Source organism: Protobothrops mucrosquamatus, unplaced genomic scaffold (assembly GCF_001527695.2).
Source record: "Protobothrops mucrosquamatus isolate PMUCROS unplaced genomic scaffold, P.Mucros_1.0 scaffold2813, whole genome shotgun sequence".
Lineage (NCBI taxonomy): Eukaryota > Metazoa > Chordata > Lepidosauria > Squamata > Viperidae > Protobothrops > Protobothrops mucrosquamatus.
The window spans coordinates 29,454-45,607 of record NW_015388847.1 but is presented as its reverse complement, the minus strand read 5'-3'; the positions used below and the strand labels follow the sequence as shown (position 1 = coordinate 45,607).

Here is a 16,154-nt window from a genome sequence, read left to right as displayed (position 1 = left end):
GGACTGGAACATGTGATAATGGACATGTATGATGCAGTGAAAGCCTTTCAAGTTAAGCTGTGACTGTGGGAGACTCAGATGCAGCAAGGAAACTTGAGTCATTTTTCCTGTTGCCAAACAATCATAAACCAAGTCTCCACTGCTGTGTTCTCAGATGCTCATTTTGCTGACAAACTGAGCACACTTCAAATGGAGATGTGGAGAATGCACCTGTAAACATCCAGATGGAGCTGATAGAACTCCAATGTAACAGCACACTTAAGGCAAGTATGATTCTGTAGTTCACCAGGTTCATCCCTGAAATGATGCCCCAACTCTACCTACAAGTACATACCTGTGTGAGCAACTTTTCTCTGTGATGAGGGTGAACAAAAGCACACTGATGTGATGAGGGTGAACAAAAGTCTTCTCACTGATGCACACCTCCACTCTATCTTGAGAGTTTCCACAGCTCAGAACTTAACCCCAAACATGGATGAAGTTGTAGCCAAGAAAAGATGCCAAATATCTGGCTCGGACAAAACGGCATGAGTGAGAGAACTAAAAAGCTTATGTTTTTTCTTTGTTTTAAATTTGTTTTTGCAGATTTATTTGAAATATTTGTTCATATTTGAAATGTTAATCCTGTTTGGCCCACTTCCTAGACATAATACACTCCTGAACTAATATGATACAATAGTCTTGCATACAACTGGCCCTTTGAGGGCAACCATAATGCTGATGTGGCGAAAGTTTGCAGGAAGCAGTTTCCTCCGAGTCCAACTTCTGCCTTGAAAGATCTCTGGAGAGGAGGAGGGGGTGGCAGGGGAGCTGTGTGAGGGAAGGCTCCCCCAACAAGCCAGCATCCCTACCACACAGGATTGGAAATGGGGATTCCCTTTCGAGAAGGGCCAGCCTCCCTCGTGCAGGACTGGGGAGCACTGCTCCCCTGCCGCCTCCTCTTGCTCTCCAGTAATCTGTCAAGGCAGAAGTTGGACTCGGAGGAAACTGCTTCCTGCAAACTCTCTTCTCCGCGCTTCCACACACAGCATTGTCGTCCACCTCCTTTGCCGGGAATGGGTACTGGACAGGGAAACACCAATGATGTCTGAGATTGGGATAAGAACGTCTCCTTTGGCATGCTGTGCGCACGCACACACACACTCACTATTCCAAGCTTGGAGACTTTTATTCACATCTGAGCTAGCAAACTGTCAATCATGCCTGGGTTTGGGGAGAAGGTCCTCTCTTTCCTCTGTGGATGAAAGTCCCCAAACTTTAATGCAGTGTGTATGTGCGCATGCGCTTGGCTGCCAGCAGTTTGGGGAGGCAAGGAGCTTGTGGGGCACTGAGTTGTCCCCATGTCGAGTTAGCCAGTGCGACTTGTTCCATCCTGACCTAGCTGTCCCGAGTCAGCTGTGCCCAGTGAGCAGCGTTCAGCTGGCCATGCCCACCCAGCCACACCCACCTGGCTGCTGTGAGTCGTCAGTCTTACATGCAACTGGCCCTTTGAGGGCAACCATAATGCTGATGCGGCCGTTAATGAAATTGAGTTTGACACCCCTGGTATAGGGTCTCCTGCTTGAGCAGGGAGTTGGACTAGAAGACCTCCAAGGTCTCTTCCAGTTCTATTCTTTTTTTATATATATAAATATTTTATTAATTTTCTAGTTTTACAGTCAAATACTTAATAGAGAACGTGTTGTCTGGGTCCATTAGTAATTCAGTGGTATATATTAACTTCTTCAATCTAGATCCAATATTACACCATCAAATGTTTCCTCTCTTCTTCCGGTAGTACCTGTTTTCCCACACTAGCCAAATACAATTCTTATTGTTATTAATAAATATACAATTGAATATCAACATCTTTGTTACATTTTTCTCATATCAATAATGTCAGTTTTAGATAACTTTTCTAACCAAAACATATCTTAATTGCATTTGCACTTAATATCCATATGTTCAATCAGCATCCTGTTTTCGCTTAAAAAAAATAATAATTTCCCCTCAGTGATCAAAATGTCTCTATTGTTTAAAATTTCAAAGTAAGTTATATTTGGGTAACCAAAAGCTTCCCTTATTCAAACTTCTTAGCATTTCCCTGTTTCCCTTCTCATACCAAAATCTAGTATTCTAATTACAAATCTTATATTTCTAGTTATGATAATACTTCTATTTCTAGCAATTATCTATTCTCCACCATATTCAAACATCTAGTTAATAATATAATATCTCATCTAATGAATCAAAACCTCTATTTTCTTCAGTCTTACTCTAGCTTTCGTGCCAACTAACTTTCCAAGTCAATGCATTTGAATCAAGTAATTTTTCTTCTGTTTTTGTGTATATTGTTTGGAATAAGAAAGACCATTTGGTTAAAAAAGTATTTTTGGAAGAACGAACCCATTGATATTCATTAAACAGCCTCCCTCCTTCTCCAATTCCCTACAGTTCTCCTAACAGCTCTATCTTCCATTCAATCAGTTCTTTTTCCTTTTCCTCAAATGTGTTCTGAATTCTTGATTGGTAAGAAGTCTTTTCCATTTCCGATATTATCGCTCTGTCTTCTAGTTCTTCAGTTGTCTGAATCTGTCGGTTAGTTCCTTCATTTAGGTCCTCCATCTTTGGATCTGCTTCCTCAAGTTTTCCTTCTATTTTCTGGGTTGCTAGTTCCTTCTTTGTAGTCATGTTCTGGGTTTGTAAATTTAGATTAGAAAATTGTTCTTTTATCTCCTTTTTGTTATTTCTAGTCTCATCACGAGCTAAAGCAATAGTCTCTTGTATTGATTTCAACATGGAGAGAATTTCTTTCTGATCTTCATCCATATTTTCTTGGTGGTATATCAAACTGAAGACTTTGGGAACAGGTGTTAGAGATGTTTTTTTTACCATTTAAAACTGAGTATGGGACTTCCATTTCATTTTTTGTAGGTGGTCTTTATAATAAAAATTGTTCATCAATCAAAGATTTATAATCCAAAATATTCCATCATCTCAAGCAATGATGTGTGTTTCTCCTGCAGGGAAATAGTTCCACAACTCAGCTCTGAAAGTCAGTTAATATTTATATTTGTAGTTCAGGCAGGCTGGTTTCAAAGTAGTTCATCGTCTCTGCCACACCGATAAGCAGCCCAGAAGTTTTTTTTCCCTTTTCCCAGCTGCAGTCTTCAAAAGTGAAAGTTCCCAAGGTCAGCAAGAGTCTTATCTAAATCTGGGCTTCAAGCCAAGTTTCCTTTAGGCATAACAAATTGTAGTGCCATAATTCGCCACTAGATGTCATTAGCGCCATTTTCCAGCTTTTTAAATCTAAGCTTATATTACAAGCTTTTCAAATCTCTTTTTAAAAAAAAACAGTCTCAAAAGCACTTTTAGTCCCCAAATTTCAAAGCCATATATGTGTATTAATTCCAAATTAATCTTGTAATTTTCTCTATTTCCCCCAAGTAATTAGTTTGCCGCTTTTCTTTTCCTGAGGGAATTGGGTGGAAATTCCCCTTCCCTCTCTCATCGGGGAGGGTGCTTTGGGCAATTTTTCCAGGAAGAAGTCTTAGAGTCCTAAAGAGAGGATAGGGTCTCACCCAGTTTCATCCATGTTGCTGAAAATTTGCTTGTTAGTGCTTATTGTCTTCCATTGTCAGCAGCTTCTGACTGGCTACACGAATGTAGCCAGTCTTTCCCCTGCCGGTTTGGGGGGCTTCCTCTGATCAAATGGAAGGGCCACCACCTGCCCACGATCAATGAGGGCCCTCTCCTTGCTTGTCGCCTCTATGGGGTGACTTTCGACCCTTTCCAGGGTCCCCAGCGGGGCAAAATTGAACACGAAAGATGAAGCCCCATCTTCCTGCGCCCGTCTGCCGCGATGTCAAACCGGAAGCCCCTTCCAGCTCTATTCTGATTGAAACTGGCTGGGTTCATATATTAGACTAAGCAATAAACAATGAGTTACATCATGCTGAACCATAACTCAACAAGCTACGTTATCACTTGATGTGTGTGTGAATTGAATAAATTTACAACTAATTATAGTCTTGTCAGAAGATGAGAGAGCAGATTCAGTAGTAACAATTCAGTGTTATGTCTGAACAAATTTTGTACATAATGTTGAGTCCAGTGATCAGTAATTTTTTCTGATGTGAACATTTTTGCTGTGTTTTATAAACTGTAGTACCTGTAGATGCTATCAGCCAGTGTTTAGATCAGTATTTTGCAGCTTTAGCCATTATCCCAAACTTCCATATTTGACTTTTCATTTAGTTTTGGGTTTTGCTTAAAAAAAAATTTAGTTGAATGCATAGTCTTATACTCCTCATTCACAGCGATACATTTTAAACTGAATTATGCACACCAGCTTCTTTCACAGACCTGGACGTTTTCAACAGGATTGTCTCCCCACCTTTTCTATTTTCAGAAATAGTAGTTGTTGGGGATAAGAACCAGAGGTGGGATGAGGGCTCTTTGTTTGCATCATAAAATCAAGTCTCCCTTGGGTTGAGCTCAACTTCTAGTGATTTCACAACACATCCATGCAGGTTTTTTGGCAAGATATGGAAGTGGTTTGCCATTGCTGCCTTTGGATTTTTTTTCAACTTTCTATTTGTCAACCTCTGGCTGAAAAGCCCAACCAAAGCAAAACACCAGAGCCACTGCGTTCTCTAATGTATACTTTATTGAGAAGATACAAACCGACAGGGTTAAAGGAAAGCTATCTCTGAGGAAATGGTGGGAAGCAGTTAATTAAAAGGATGGAACTTTCCCTCCCCTCTCTGACAGGTTTGGGTCACATTGTCCAATACATCGTTCAGTAATTATTATGAGAAGAAACTTTAGTTCGCCAAAACAATTCTTCAACAGCTCTGGCTCTCACAATAATAAGGACACCTGTGGATTCAAAATCCTCCCCTCTCTCCCTCCCACACTGTTGGCAAGTTAGAAGCATGTAGCAGTCCTAAACACCGTAGGGTTCGTAGCTTAACAATATTTATTTATAAGATTCATATGGCTGCCCATCTTAAGCAGCTCTGGCCAGCTCACAATAACTTCCTAGTTCAGCCTGAAACCCTGGTTGTAGTCTCCCACCTAAGTACTATCCAGGCCACACCCTACTTATCTTTAGAAGCCATGGTTAGATACTTCTATTTGCCGATATCACTCTACACCGTATCACCCTACAAACATCACTAGAATAGAGCTAGAAGGGACCTTGGAGGTCTAGCCCAGCCCCCTGCTCAAGGAGGAGAACCTATACCATTTCAGATAAGTGACTGTCTAGCCTCTTCTTAAAAACCTCCAGTGATAGAGCACCCATGATTTCTGAAGGCAAGCTGTTCCACTGGTTAGTTGTCCTCACTGTTAGGAAGTTTCTCCTTAATTCCAGGTTGCTTCTCTCTTTGATTAGTTTCCAACCATTGTTTCTTGTCCGGCCCTTTGGTGCTTTGGAGAATAGTTTGATGCCCTCTTCTTTGTGACAGCCCCTCAAATACTGGAACACTGCTATCATGTCACCCCTATTTCTTCTTTTCTTTAGACTAGCCAAACCCAATTCCTGCACCCGTTCTTCATATGTTTTACTCTCCAGGCCTTGGATTATCTTAGTTGCTCTTTTCTGAACTTTTTCCAAGTCTCAACATCTTTTTTGTAGTATGGTGACCAAAATTGGTTGCAGTATTCCAGGTGTGGTCTTACTAGGGTTTTATAAAGCGGTACTAATACTTCATGTGATCTTGATTCTATGCCTCTGTTTATACAGCCCAGTATTGTATTAGCTTTTTTGGCTGCTGCTGCACACTGCTGGCTCATATTCAAGTGATCATTCACTAGGACTCCAAGGTCCCTCTCACAGTTACTGTTTCTGAGCCAGGTCTCACCTAATCTGTACTTATACCTTTGATTTTTCCTGCCTAAATGTAAAACTTTGCTTTTCTCCCCATTAAAATTCATTTTGTTGGATAGGGCCCATTGTTCAACTTTGTTAAGATCTTTTTGGATCCTGAGCTTGTCTTCTGGTATGTTGGCTATTCCTGCCAGTTTAGTGTCATCTGCAAGTTTGATGAGTTCCCCATCTATTCCCTCATCTAAGTCATTGATGAAGATATTGAAGAGTACTGGGCCTAAGACGGAGCCTTGTGGTACCCCACTTCTCTCCATGTGGATGTAGTACCCATTGAGGACTACTTGTTGAGTATGATTTGTAAGCCAGCTACAAATCCATCTGGTGGTGATGTTGTCTATTCCACATTTTTCTAGCTTACCAAGCAGTAGATTGTGGTCTACTTTGTCGAATGCCTTACTGAAATCTAAGTATACTATGTCCACAGCATTTCGCTGGTCTACTAGTTTAGTCACTTTATCAAAGAATGAAATAAGATTGGTTTGGCATGATCTGTTTTTAACAAACCTGTGCTGGCTACTAGTTATAACTTTGTTTGCTTCTAGTTGTTCGCAGATCTGTTTTTTGATGATGATGATGATGATGATGATGATGATGATGATGGTAATAATAATAATAATAATAATAATAATAATAATAATAAGTAGTAGTAGTAGTAGTAGTAGTAGTAGTAGTAGTAGTAGTAGTAGTTGGAAGGGACCTTGGAGGTCATCTAGTCCAACCCCCTGCTCAGGCAGGAAACCCTATATCATTTCAGACAAATGGCTGTCCGGTCTCTTCTTAAAAACTTCCAGTGTTGGAGCATTCACAGTTTCTGGAGGCAGGTTGTTCCACTGATTAATTGTTCTAACTGTCAGGAAATTTCTCCTTAGTTCTAGGTTGCTTCTCTCTTTGGTTAGTTTCCATCCATTGCTTCTTGTCTTGCCTTCAGGTGCTTTGGAGAATAGCTTGACTCCCTCTTCTTTGTGGCAGCCCCTGATATATTGGAACACTGCTATCATGTCCCCCTTGCCCTTCTCTTCATTAAACTAGACACACCCAATTCCAGCAACCGTTCCTTATATGTTTTAGCCTCCAGTCCCCTAATCATCTTTGTTGCTCTTCTCTGTACTCTTTCTAGAGTCTGAATCTCGTGGTGACCAAAATCTTTTCCAGGATCTTTCCAGGTATTGATGTTAGATTGATTGGTCTGTAGTTTCCCGGGTCTGTTTTTTCCCCCTTTCTTGAAGATGGGAGCCACATCAGCCCTTTTGCAATCCTCAGGTACCTCCCCGGTGCTCCAGGATTTTTGAAATATATGGTGCAATGGTTCTGAGATAACATCTGCCAGCTCCTTCAGAACTCTGGGATGTAATCTGTCGGGTCCCGTTGATTTATATTCGTCAAGGTCAGATAGGTGTTCTCTTACCATTTTCTTGCTAATTTTAATTTTTATTTCTCGTTTGTCTTTTACAGTAACTTTTTTGGTATGTAGGACTATAATTTCTTTTTGTGTGAAGATTGATGCAAAGAATGAATTAAGCAGCTCTGCTTTCTCCCTACTGCCTGTTACTTCCTTGCCATCTTCTCTCTTTAGTGGATCTACTGTTTCCTTGACTTCTTTCTTGTTAATATGTTGAAATAAACTTTTTTTATTATCCTTGATTTCTGTTGCAAGTCTTTGTTCATTCTGAGCCTTTGCTTTCCTGACTTCATCTTTGCACGTTCTGGCTGTCTGCTGATAATCAGCCTTAGTTATGTGTCCCTCTTTCCATTTTTTGTACTTGTCCTTTTTGTCTTTCTGTTTGTTAGAGAGATCTTTGTGCAGCTATGCTAGTTTCTTCTTGACTTTCTTGTTTTTCTTTTTCAGTGGTATTGTGCTGGACTGGGATTTTATGATCGAGTTTCCCATGCTTCTTGAGTTGTTTTCCCCTTTAGGATTTTCATCCATGGAATCTTTCCTAGGTTTTCTCTGAGTTTGTTAAAATCAGCTCTTTTAAAATTTAAGACACTGGTTGGATTATTTTCTATTGCTTGTGCTTGCATTATGTTGAATTCCAGTATGACATGGTCACTTTCACCCAAGGCTCCAGCAACTTCAACTCACTCTATCACTTCTTCTCTATTAGTAAGAATTAGGTCCAATATAGCCTTGCTTCTAGTTCCCTCCCCTACCTTTTGTATGACAAAGTTGTCGGCTAGGTTGGTTAGGAATCTTGTTTGATCTCCCACTCGCTGCAGAGTTTGTCTCCCAGCTGATATCTGGGTAGTTGAAGTCTCCCATTACTACTGTGGTATGCTTCCTACATGCATTTGTTAACTGGTTGGCAAATAGTTCCATCTATTTCTTCTGATTGGTTGGGTGGCCTGTAATATACATCTATGGCAATGTCACTTTCCCCCCCTTTTATATTGACCCATAAACATTCTGGAGGGATTTTATTTTTGATCATGTGCATTTCTGTAGATATGTAGTGTACTCTTACATATAGTGCAACTCCCCCTCCTCTTTTTGTAGATCTGTTTCACTAAAGGGCACCATAGTATGCTATGAAAATGACTGATGAGTACTGATGAGAACACTACTTGTGCTCCTAGCTCCTTAACTTTATTGCATAGTTGCTTATAGTCTCTCACTATTGTACTCAGGTTCTTTGTTGTGTCATTCATCCCAATGTGTAGGAGGAGGAAAGGGTAGTAATCTGTGGGCCTAATTATTTTGGTTAGGTTCTCAGCGACATCTTAGATTTTTGCTCCAGGGAGACAACATGCCTCCCTGGATTGTATGTCCAGTCTGTAGATGGCTGCTTCTGTTTCTTTGAGGATAGAATCTCCTATTACCAACACCCGCCTTCCTTTTTGGGGGGTTGCACTCGTTGCCGGCACGGCCGCCCATGGTGCACCCGGCCTTGGCGCCCTCCTCTTGCGACGGCAAAGTGGCTGAGGATGCAGCAGGGGCGGCGGCCGGGCCGGGGGCAGGGACCCCGACGATGCTGCAGTGGCTGCCGGCGCAGCCGCTACCTCCCGCCTTGCTCCCCCTCCCTGGCCGTTCGGCCGAGGATGCGCCGAGGGCAGCGGCCGGGAGCCGCTGCCTCCCGTCCTTCTCCCCAATGCCCGCCCGTTCGGTTGAGGAGGCGATGGGGGCGGCGGCCAGGAGCTGCTGCCTCCCGTCCTGCTCCCCCTCCCCACCCGTTCGGCTGAGGAGGCGCTGCCTCCCGTCCTGCTCCCCATGCTCGCCCGTTCGGCTGAGGAGGCGATGGGGGCGGCGGCCGGGAGCTGCTGCCTCCCGTCCTGCTCCCCATCCCCACCCGTTCGGCTCAGGAGGCGATGGGGACGGCGGCCGGGAGGCGCTGCCTCCTGTCCTGCTCCCCATGCCCGCCCGTTCGGCTGAGGAGGCGATGGGGGCGGCGGCCGGGAGCTGCTGCCTCCCGTTCTGCTCCTGCTCCCCTTCCCTGCCCGTTCGGCGCCATCTGCCTTTCATTCTCTCTCTCTCCTAACCTGGAGGGAGAGGGAGGGAGAGAAAGAGGAAAGGAAGAGAAAGAGAGGAAAGAGAGAAAGAGGAAAGAGAAAGAGAGAGGAAAGAGGGAAAGAGAAAGAGACAGAGAAAGAGAGGGAAAGAGGGAAAGAGAGAGGAAAGAAAGAGAAAGAAAGGGGAGAGGAAAGAGAGAAAAAGAGGAAAGAAAAAAGGAAAGAGAAAGAGAAGAGAAAGAGAGAGGAAAGAGAGGGAAAGAGAAAGAGTGGAAAGAGGAAAGAGAGAAAGAGGAAAGAGAAAGAGAGAAAGAGAGAGGAGAGAGAAAGAGGAAAGAGAAAGAGGAAAGAGAGAGAAAGAGAAAGAGAGGAAAGAAAGAGAAGAGAAAAGAGAGAAAGAGAAAGAGGAAAGAGAAAGAGAGGAAAGAGGGAAAGAGAAAGAGGAAAGAGAAAGAGAGGAAAGAGAAAGAGAGAGACAGAGAAAGAGAGGAAAGAGAGAGAGAAAGAAAGAGGAAAGAGGAAGAGAAAGAGAGAGGAAAGAGAGGGACAGACAGAGACAGAGAAAGAAAGAGGAAAGAGAGAAAGTTAAAGGAAAGAGGAAGAAAGAGGAAAGAGAGAGGAAAGAGAGAGAGAAAGTTAAAGGAAAGAGGAAGAAAGAGGAAAGAGAGAAAGAAACAGAGAAAGAGAAAGTTAGAGGAAAGAGAGAAAGGAAAGAGAAAAAGGAGAGGAAAGAAAGAGGAAAGAGAAAGAGAAAAAGAGGAAAGAGAAGAGAGGAAAGAGAGAAAGAGGAAAGAGAAAGAGAGAAAGGGAGAGGAAAGGGGGGAGAGGAAAGAGAAAAAGAGGAAAGAGGGAGAGAAAGGGAGAGGAAAGAGAAAGAGAGGAAAGAGAGAAAGAAAGAGGGGGAGAGGAAAGAGGGAGAGAAAGGGAGAGGAAAGAGAAAGAGAGGAAAGAGAGAAAGAAAGAGGGGGAGAGGAAAGAGAAAAAAGATTGAGAAAAGGGAGAGAGGAAAGAGAAGAGAAAGAGAGAGGAAAGAGGAAAGAGGAAAGAGAGAAAGGAAAGAAAGAGAGAGGAAAGAGGGAAAGAGAAAGAGACAGAGAGAGAAAAAGAGAGGAAAGAGAGAAAGAGGAAAGAGAAGAGGAAAGAGAAAGAAAGGAAAGAGGAAAGAGAAAGAGAGGAAAGAGAGAAAGAGGAAAGAGAGAAAGAGAAAGAGACAGAGAAAGAGAGAGGAAAGAGAGAGAAAGTTAGAGGAAAGAGGAAGAGAAAGAGAGAGGAAAGAGAGACAGGGACAGACAGAGACAGAGAAAGAAAGAGAGAGGAAAGAGAGAGAGAAAGTTAAAGGAAAGAGGAAGAAAGAGGAAAGACTCTTTCCTCTTTCTTCCTCTTTCCTTTAACTTTCTCTCTCTCTCTTTCCGAAAGAGAGAGGAAAGAGAGAGGAAAGAGAGAGAGAGAAAGTTAAAGGAAAGAGGAAGAAAGAGGAAAGAGAGAAAGAAACAGAAAGAGAAAGTTAGAGGAAAGAGAGAAAGGAAAGAGAAAAAGGAGAGGAAAGAAAGAGAGAAAAAGAGGAAAGAGAAAGAGAAAAAGAGGAAAGAGAAGAGAGAGGAAAGAGAGAAAGAGGAAAGAGAAAGAGAGAAAGGGAGAGGAAAGGGGGAGAGGAAAGAGGGAGAGAAAGGGAGAGGAAAGAGAGAGAGAGAGGAAAGAGAGAAAGAAAGGGGGAAAGAAAAAGGAAAGAGAAAAAAGATTGAGAAAAGAGAGAGAGGAAAGAGAAGAGAAAGAGAGGAAAGAGGAAAGAGGGAAAGAGAAAGAGAGACAGAAAGAAAAAGAGGAAAGAGGGAAAGAGAGAGAAAGATAAAGAAAGGGGGAGAGGAAAGAGAGAAAAAGAAGAAAGAGAAAAGGAAAGAGAAAGAGAAGAGAAAGAGAGAGACAGAGAGAGACCCTTTTGACATCTAAAATGAAGATAACTCTGCATATATCTTTTTACCTTTATTTTATATATACACACACAAACATATACAGACACACACACACACACACACACACATATATATATAAGGTAAAAAAGGATATATGCAGTGTTATCTTCATTTTAGATATCAAAAGAGTTTTGCGGCTCCCAGTGTTTTGTTTTCAGTGGGAAACGGGTCCAAGTGGCTCTCTGAGTGTTTTGGGTTGCCTACCCCTGGTATAGGGGGTACCTTGCTCAATAGTAGTAACTGTGAGAGGGACCTCGGAGTCCTAGTGGACAATCAGCTAAATATGAGCCAGCAGTGTGCTGCAGCTGCCAAAAAGGCCAACACAGTGCTAGGCTGCATTAACAGAGGGATAGAATCAAGATCACGTGAAGTATTAATACCACTTTACAATGCCTTAGTAAGGCCACACTTGGAATACTGCATCCAGTTTTGGTCACTGCGATGTAAAAAAGATGTTGAGACTCTAGAAAGAGTACAGAGAAGAGCAACAAAGATGATTAGGGGACTGGAGGCTAAAGCATATAAGGAACGGCTGCTGGAATTGGGTATGTCTAGTTTAATGAAGAGAAGGACGAGGGTGACATGATAGCAGTGTTCCAATATCTCAGGGGCTGCCACAAAGAAGAGGGTGACAAGCTATTTTCCAAGGCGCCTGAAGGCAGGACAAGAAGCAACGGGTGGAAACTAAGCAAGGAGAGAAGCAACCTAGAACTAAGGAGAAACTTCCTGACAGTTAGAACAATTAACCAGTGGAACAACCTGCCTCCAGAAGCGGTGAATGCTCCAACACTGGAGGTTTTTAAGAAGAGACTGGACAGCCATTTGTCTGAAATGGTATAGGGTTTCCTGCCTGAGCAGGGGGTTGGACTAGATGACCTCCAAGGTCCCTTCCAACTTTACTATTATTATTATTATTATTATTATTATTATTATTATTATTATTATTATTATTATTATTATTATTATTATTATTATTATTACATGCCATAATAGTATCAGTCACCTGTTCCATGAATTTGTTGTTTGAAAATCCCTCTTTTTTGGTTGATGGATGTGCTTTGCTGTTAGCCTTGTTTCTACCTTCTCTGTTCTAGGTAATTATGCCTGTTTTTTTTTCTATCCTTTTTTCTTCCTTTTTGTGCTCGTTTTTCTACCTTGTTATTTATTTAACTTGCTTACTATTATGTTAGTTTTATTTATCCTTTTCTTCCCTATATTTTTTAAAGTTTTTGAGCTCCAATTCCTTCCTACCCTATTAAAGATTTGCCTTGTTAAGATTTCTCTCTATTTTAATCTTATTCTTCCTTGATTTCTAATGTTCCACTCTTGTCCTTATTATATGCCTATTTATTTATCTTTTAATTTCTGTCCTGTTTGTATTTTCTGCAGTTTTCTTCTGAAGGTATCAGTGCAGACAATGGAACCTAGTATGGCAAATAGTCTTCAGGGGTGATGCTTGTGATTTCACTCCTAATTCCATCACCCCTAGTGTAGCTGCTTGTAAAATAAATGGAAGTTTGGGAAAAAGTATTGTTACTTTATTATCTAATTCAAGTTTCTGACTTTTAATGTAATGATTTTAGAATGCTTTTGGTGTCTGCATTTATCAAACCAAAATTTATTTTTATGTGTTGACACTAATACCAATTAAACAGTGACAACAAGAGGTTTTATCCAGACTAGGAAAGAACAGCTTAGAGAAAGGAAAGAGGAAGGATATGGGCTTTGGTAGAAATGGTTTACATAAATACAGAAATGAAAAATTTAGATAGTGGACAACTTGGGTATACAGAACCCAAGCTTGACTTTTTGCCTACCAAGGGAGCCAAGCACAGAAATAAGAAAGAAGCATAAATCCTGTAAAAAAAGTTGTAACATCTGACAGGCCATAAAATATTAGGTAAGAACAACACAAAAAAGAAACCCTCAGCCAATAAGATCAAGAGAAATCTGAATTACTACAAAATGCAAATATGCTCTGAAAAGGTAATGTAAAAGCAAATATGGACCGCCTCTTGAAGGACATTTCAGAGCATTAATGCTACTACTGCTGTTATTTTTTTTGCATAATCTTCCATTGTATTTCAGATGCTAGAGAAGCAGGAGGCAAGACCTCAGATGATTGAGTAATGGAAAAGTTTTATACATGGGAATAGGATTTCCATGATTGCTTTCTTAGTGGAGACTTCCAGATGGCTAAAATCTCTTAGAAAGAAACTTTGTTATAACTTTGCCTGTCACTCAGAAGTTTTATCAAGTAACAATTATTGGAAGATAAAAGTTTCTGATGGGTGGAGACAATTTAATTCACTTTTTCCAGCTTTGATATTGAAGTTGAAGTCTGTATCTGAAAAATGGCATACAGTGACCCATAAATGTATGTCTGGATTTTATATGTGACATTCATACACAATATAAGCTCAAGTACACACACAATTGCGTTTGGTGGTGGTTGACTCTCTCCCTCTCCCTTTTTGTAGCAACAGCAGGTGATGTTGGCAGCAAAGCGTCAACAAGAACTAGAGCAACAGCATAAACGAGAACAACAGCGGCAAGAAGAATTGGAGAAACAGCGCCTGGAACAGCAGTTACTCATCTTACGCAACAAGGAGAAAAGCAAAGAAAGTAATAAGTTTTAATTGCATTGCACTGCATTTATTGGAACAATAGCCCATTTATATTCCAAGGACTTGAAGAAGAAACTAGAGAGAGTTGGAGGATTACATTCTCCTATTCCTAAAACACCATACAGAGAACCAGATTTCAAAACAACCCTCATGGACCTAAACCCACTCAAATAATTAAAATTGCCCTCACAAGTATCTTAGCAACATAAAGGTATAAATAAATAGTTGAACTTGGCTTTCAAGCCAAAGTTAGGCTTCTTTGCTACTGCACTTCTCTTCAAATTGTAGAGTTTTAAAAACAGTATTTAAATGGAGAATCTTTGCAAATTAATTTTCAGATTCTTCACAAATCTTCAATCTTTGGGAGTTATTTTTAGAACAAAGATGAGCAATCATTTTTCCCTTTGAAGGTTAACTGTGGCAATTTATGGTGAGTTGAGTACCCATGGCTGTACACATAGTCAACCTTGCACATAGGCAGTACATAGATGCACTTCTATACACTCATAAACATGCGTAAATTATTTTCCACTCTAGATGGAGAGATTTACCATGTGTTCTGCATTTCTCCAGCATGACTAGGCTCTTTACAGCTTACCAACAATTATCTGTGTCAACAGCAACGTGGAGATGGGCTCAATTGAGTGGTCTCAATAGCAGACTTCAAGTGACATATCCCTGATTTGGGACTGTGTAACAGACTTAAAGAGGATAAACTTTGGCGCAGTTTTGGATGCACTACTGTGTCTGGCTCGTCAATTGATGTTGTATCCTCCACCTCATAATGAATGTATAAAGAATGATAAAAATTACAATAAAATGTAGCTTTATGATGGAATTTTTCAGGAATATGTGAAAGATGATATGATAAAAATTCTTCCCAGAGTGCTTAGGGGGAAGTGGTTTTTTTCCCTTTTATAAGCTTGATAGATGTGGAAGGGAGTTTAAAAACAGGTTGTGAGATGAGAAGGGTAGTGTTGCTGAACACATTTCACTGGCATACTTGTGAGAATTGAAGGTCACATCTGCATGGAACCAGGTTAGGGAAGGGAGATACATCTCAACTTGTCTTTAATGTTCTCTACCAGTGTTTTTCTATAATTTTTAAAGGTGCTATTGCAAGCACTGAAGTGAAGCTGAAACTTCAAGAATTCCTTCTCAGCAAGTCAAAAGAGCCAACTACAGTGGGTAGCTTGAATCATTCCCCCACTCAGCATCCCAAATGCTGGTAAGTCTTTGCTTTGTCTCTAGGATATGGTTTCTCACCCATGGCAACTTTTAAGGTGTATGGACTTCAACTGCCAGAATTCTCTAGCCAGCATGCTGGTTGGGGAATTCTGTGAGTTGAAGTCCACACATCTTAAAGTTGCCAAGGTTGAGAAACCCTGTTCTAGGATTTTCATCTAAGTCTGGTTTGGGACAGGCTGTGAGTAGAGTTGGGTTTCAGCACTGAAACAAATACTGCAATCACAAATATGCAAGGTCTGTACAGCCGGTGTGTGCAACTGATAATTGCTCCTGCAAAACCAGGAATATGACTTTACTGTCAGGAACTCCATTTTCTCTAAATTTAACTGTTTCTTGGGTTCTTCAGAAAATAATTACATTTAAATAATTGTATTATGGTAGGAGGTAATTTATTCATCTTGCTCAAAACAGCATTTTCACATTTCCATCACCAATATGCCAGCTTGTGTATTTTTTGTGTGTGTGCATGCAAAAGCAGATTCTATTTTTGGATGATGAATTGTGAGGGAACTGGAAGTGTGAGACACTTTCTACTTCTTTTTCTGTTCACAACAATAGTACATCTTTGTCCTAATTTGTATGGCATCTGGACAAATCCATTTCTCAAGGAAACCAGCAGCTTTACTGGAAATATGACTAAGTACTTTCCATTCCTACCCAGTTATGCCTTTACTTATTTCCATCTTCTACTCTCAAGTAGCTATCGAAGTTTTTCCTCTGGATTGCTATTTTACAGAAAAGGCCACAGATAGCAGACTGAGTTTGATGTAGAGGTTTATTTATTTATTTATTTATTATTTATTTATTAAATTTATATCCCGCCCTTCTCCTTGCGGACTCAGGGCGGCTGACAATCGATTAAAAATACACCAAAACAATTACAGAATTAAAATTAATTAAAAAGAAATATTTAAATATAGTCGAATTAAAATATGATTAAAACCCCTCTAAAAATTGCCCTAGGCCAGTCCCGCTTGTTGGAATAGCCATGTC

At 40.8% G+C, this 16,154-nt stretch overlaps 1 protein-coding gene across 1 annotated transcript in view; it reads left to right on the top strand.

Moving 5' to 3' along the window:
• Positions 1 to 13,251: 13,251 nt before the first annotated feature.
• LOC114923299 (histone deacetylase 5-like) overlaps positions 13,252 to 16,154 on the top strand; it is a 17,012-nt gene continuing 14,109 nt past the window's right edge. Inside the window, exons 1-3 of the mRNA XM_029286071.1 lie at positions 13,252 to 13,272; positions 13,767 to 13,911; positions 15,024 to 15,141. Coding sequence (XP_029141904.1) covers positions 13,252 to 13,272; positions 13,767 to 13,911; positions 15,024 to 15,141 — 284 coding nt within the window. The remainder of the gene's footprint in view (positions 13,273 to 13,766; positions 13,912 to 15,023; positions 15,142 to 16,154) is intronic.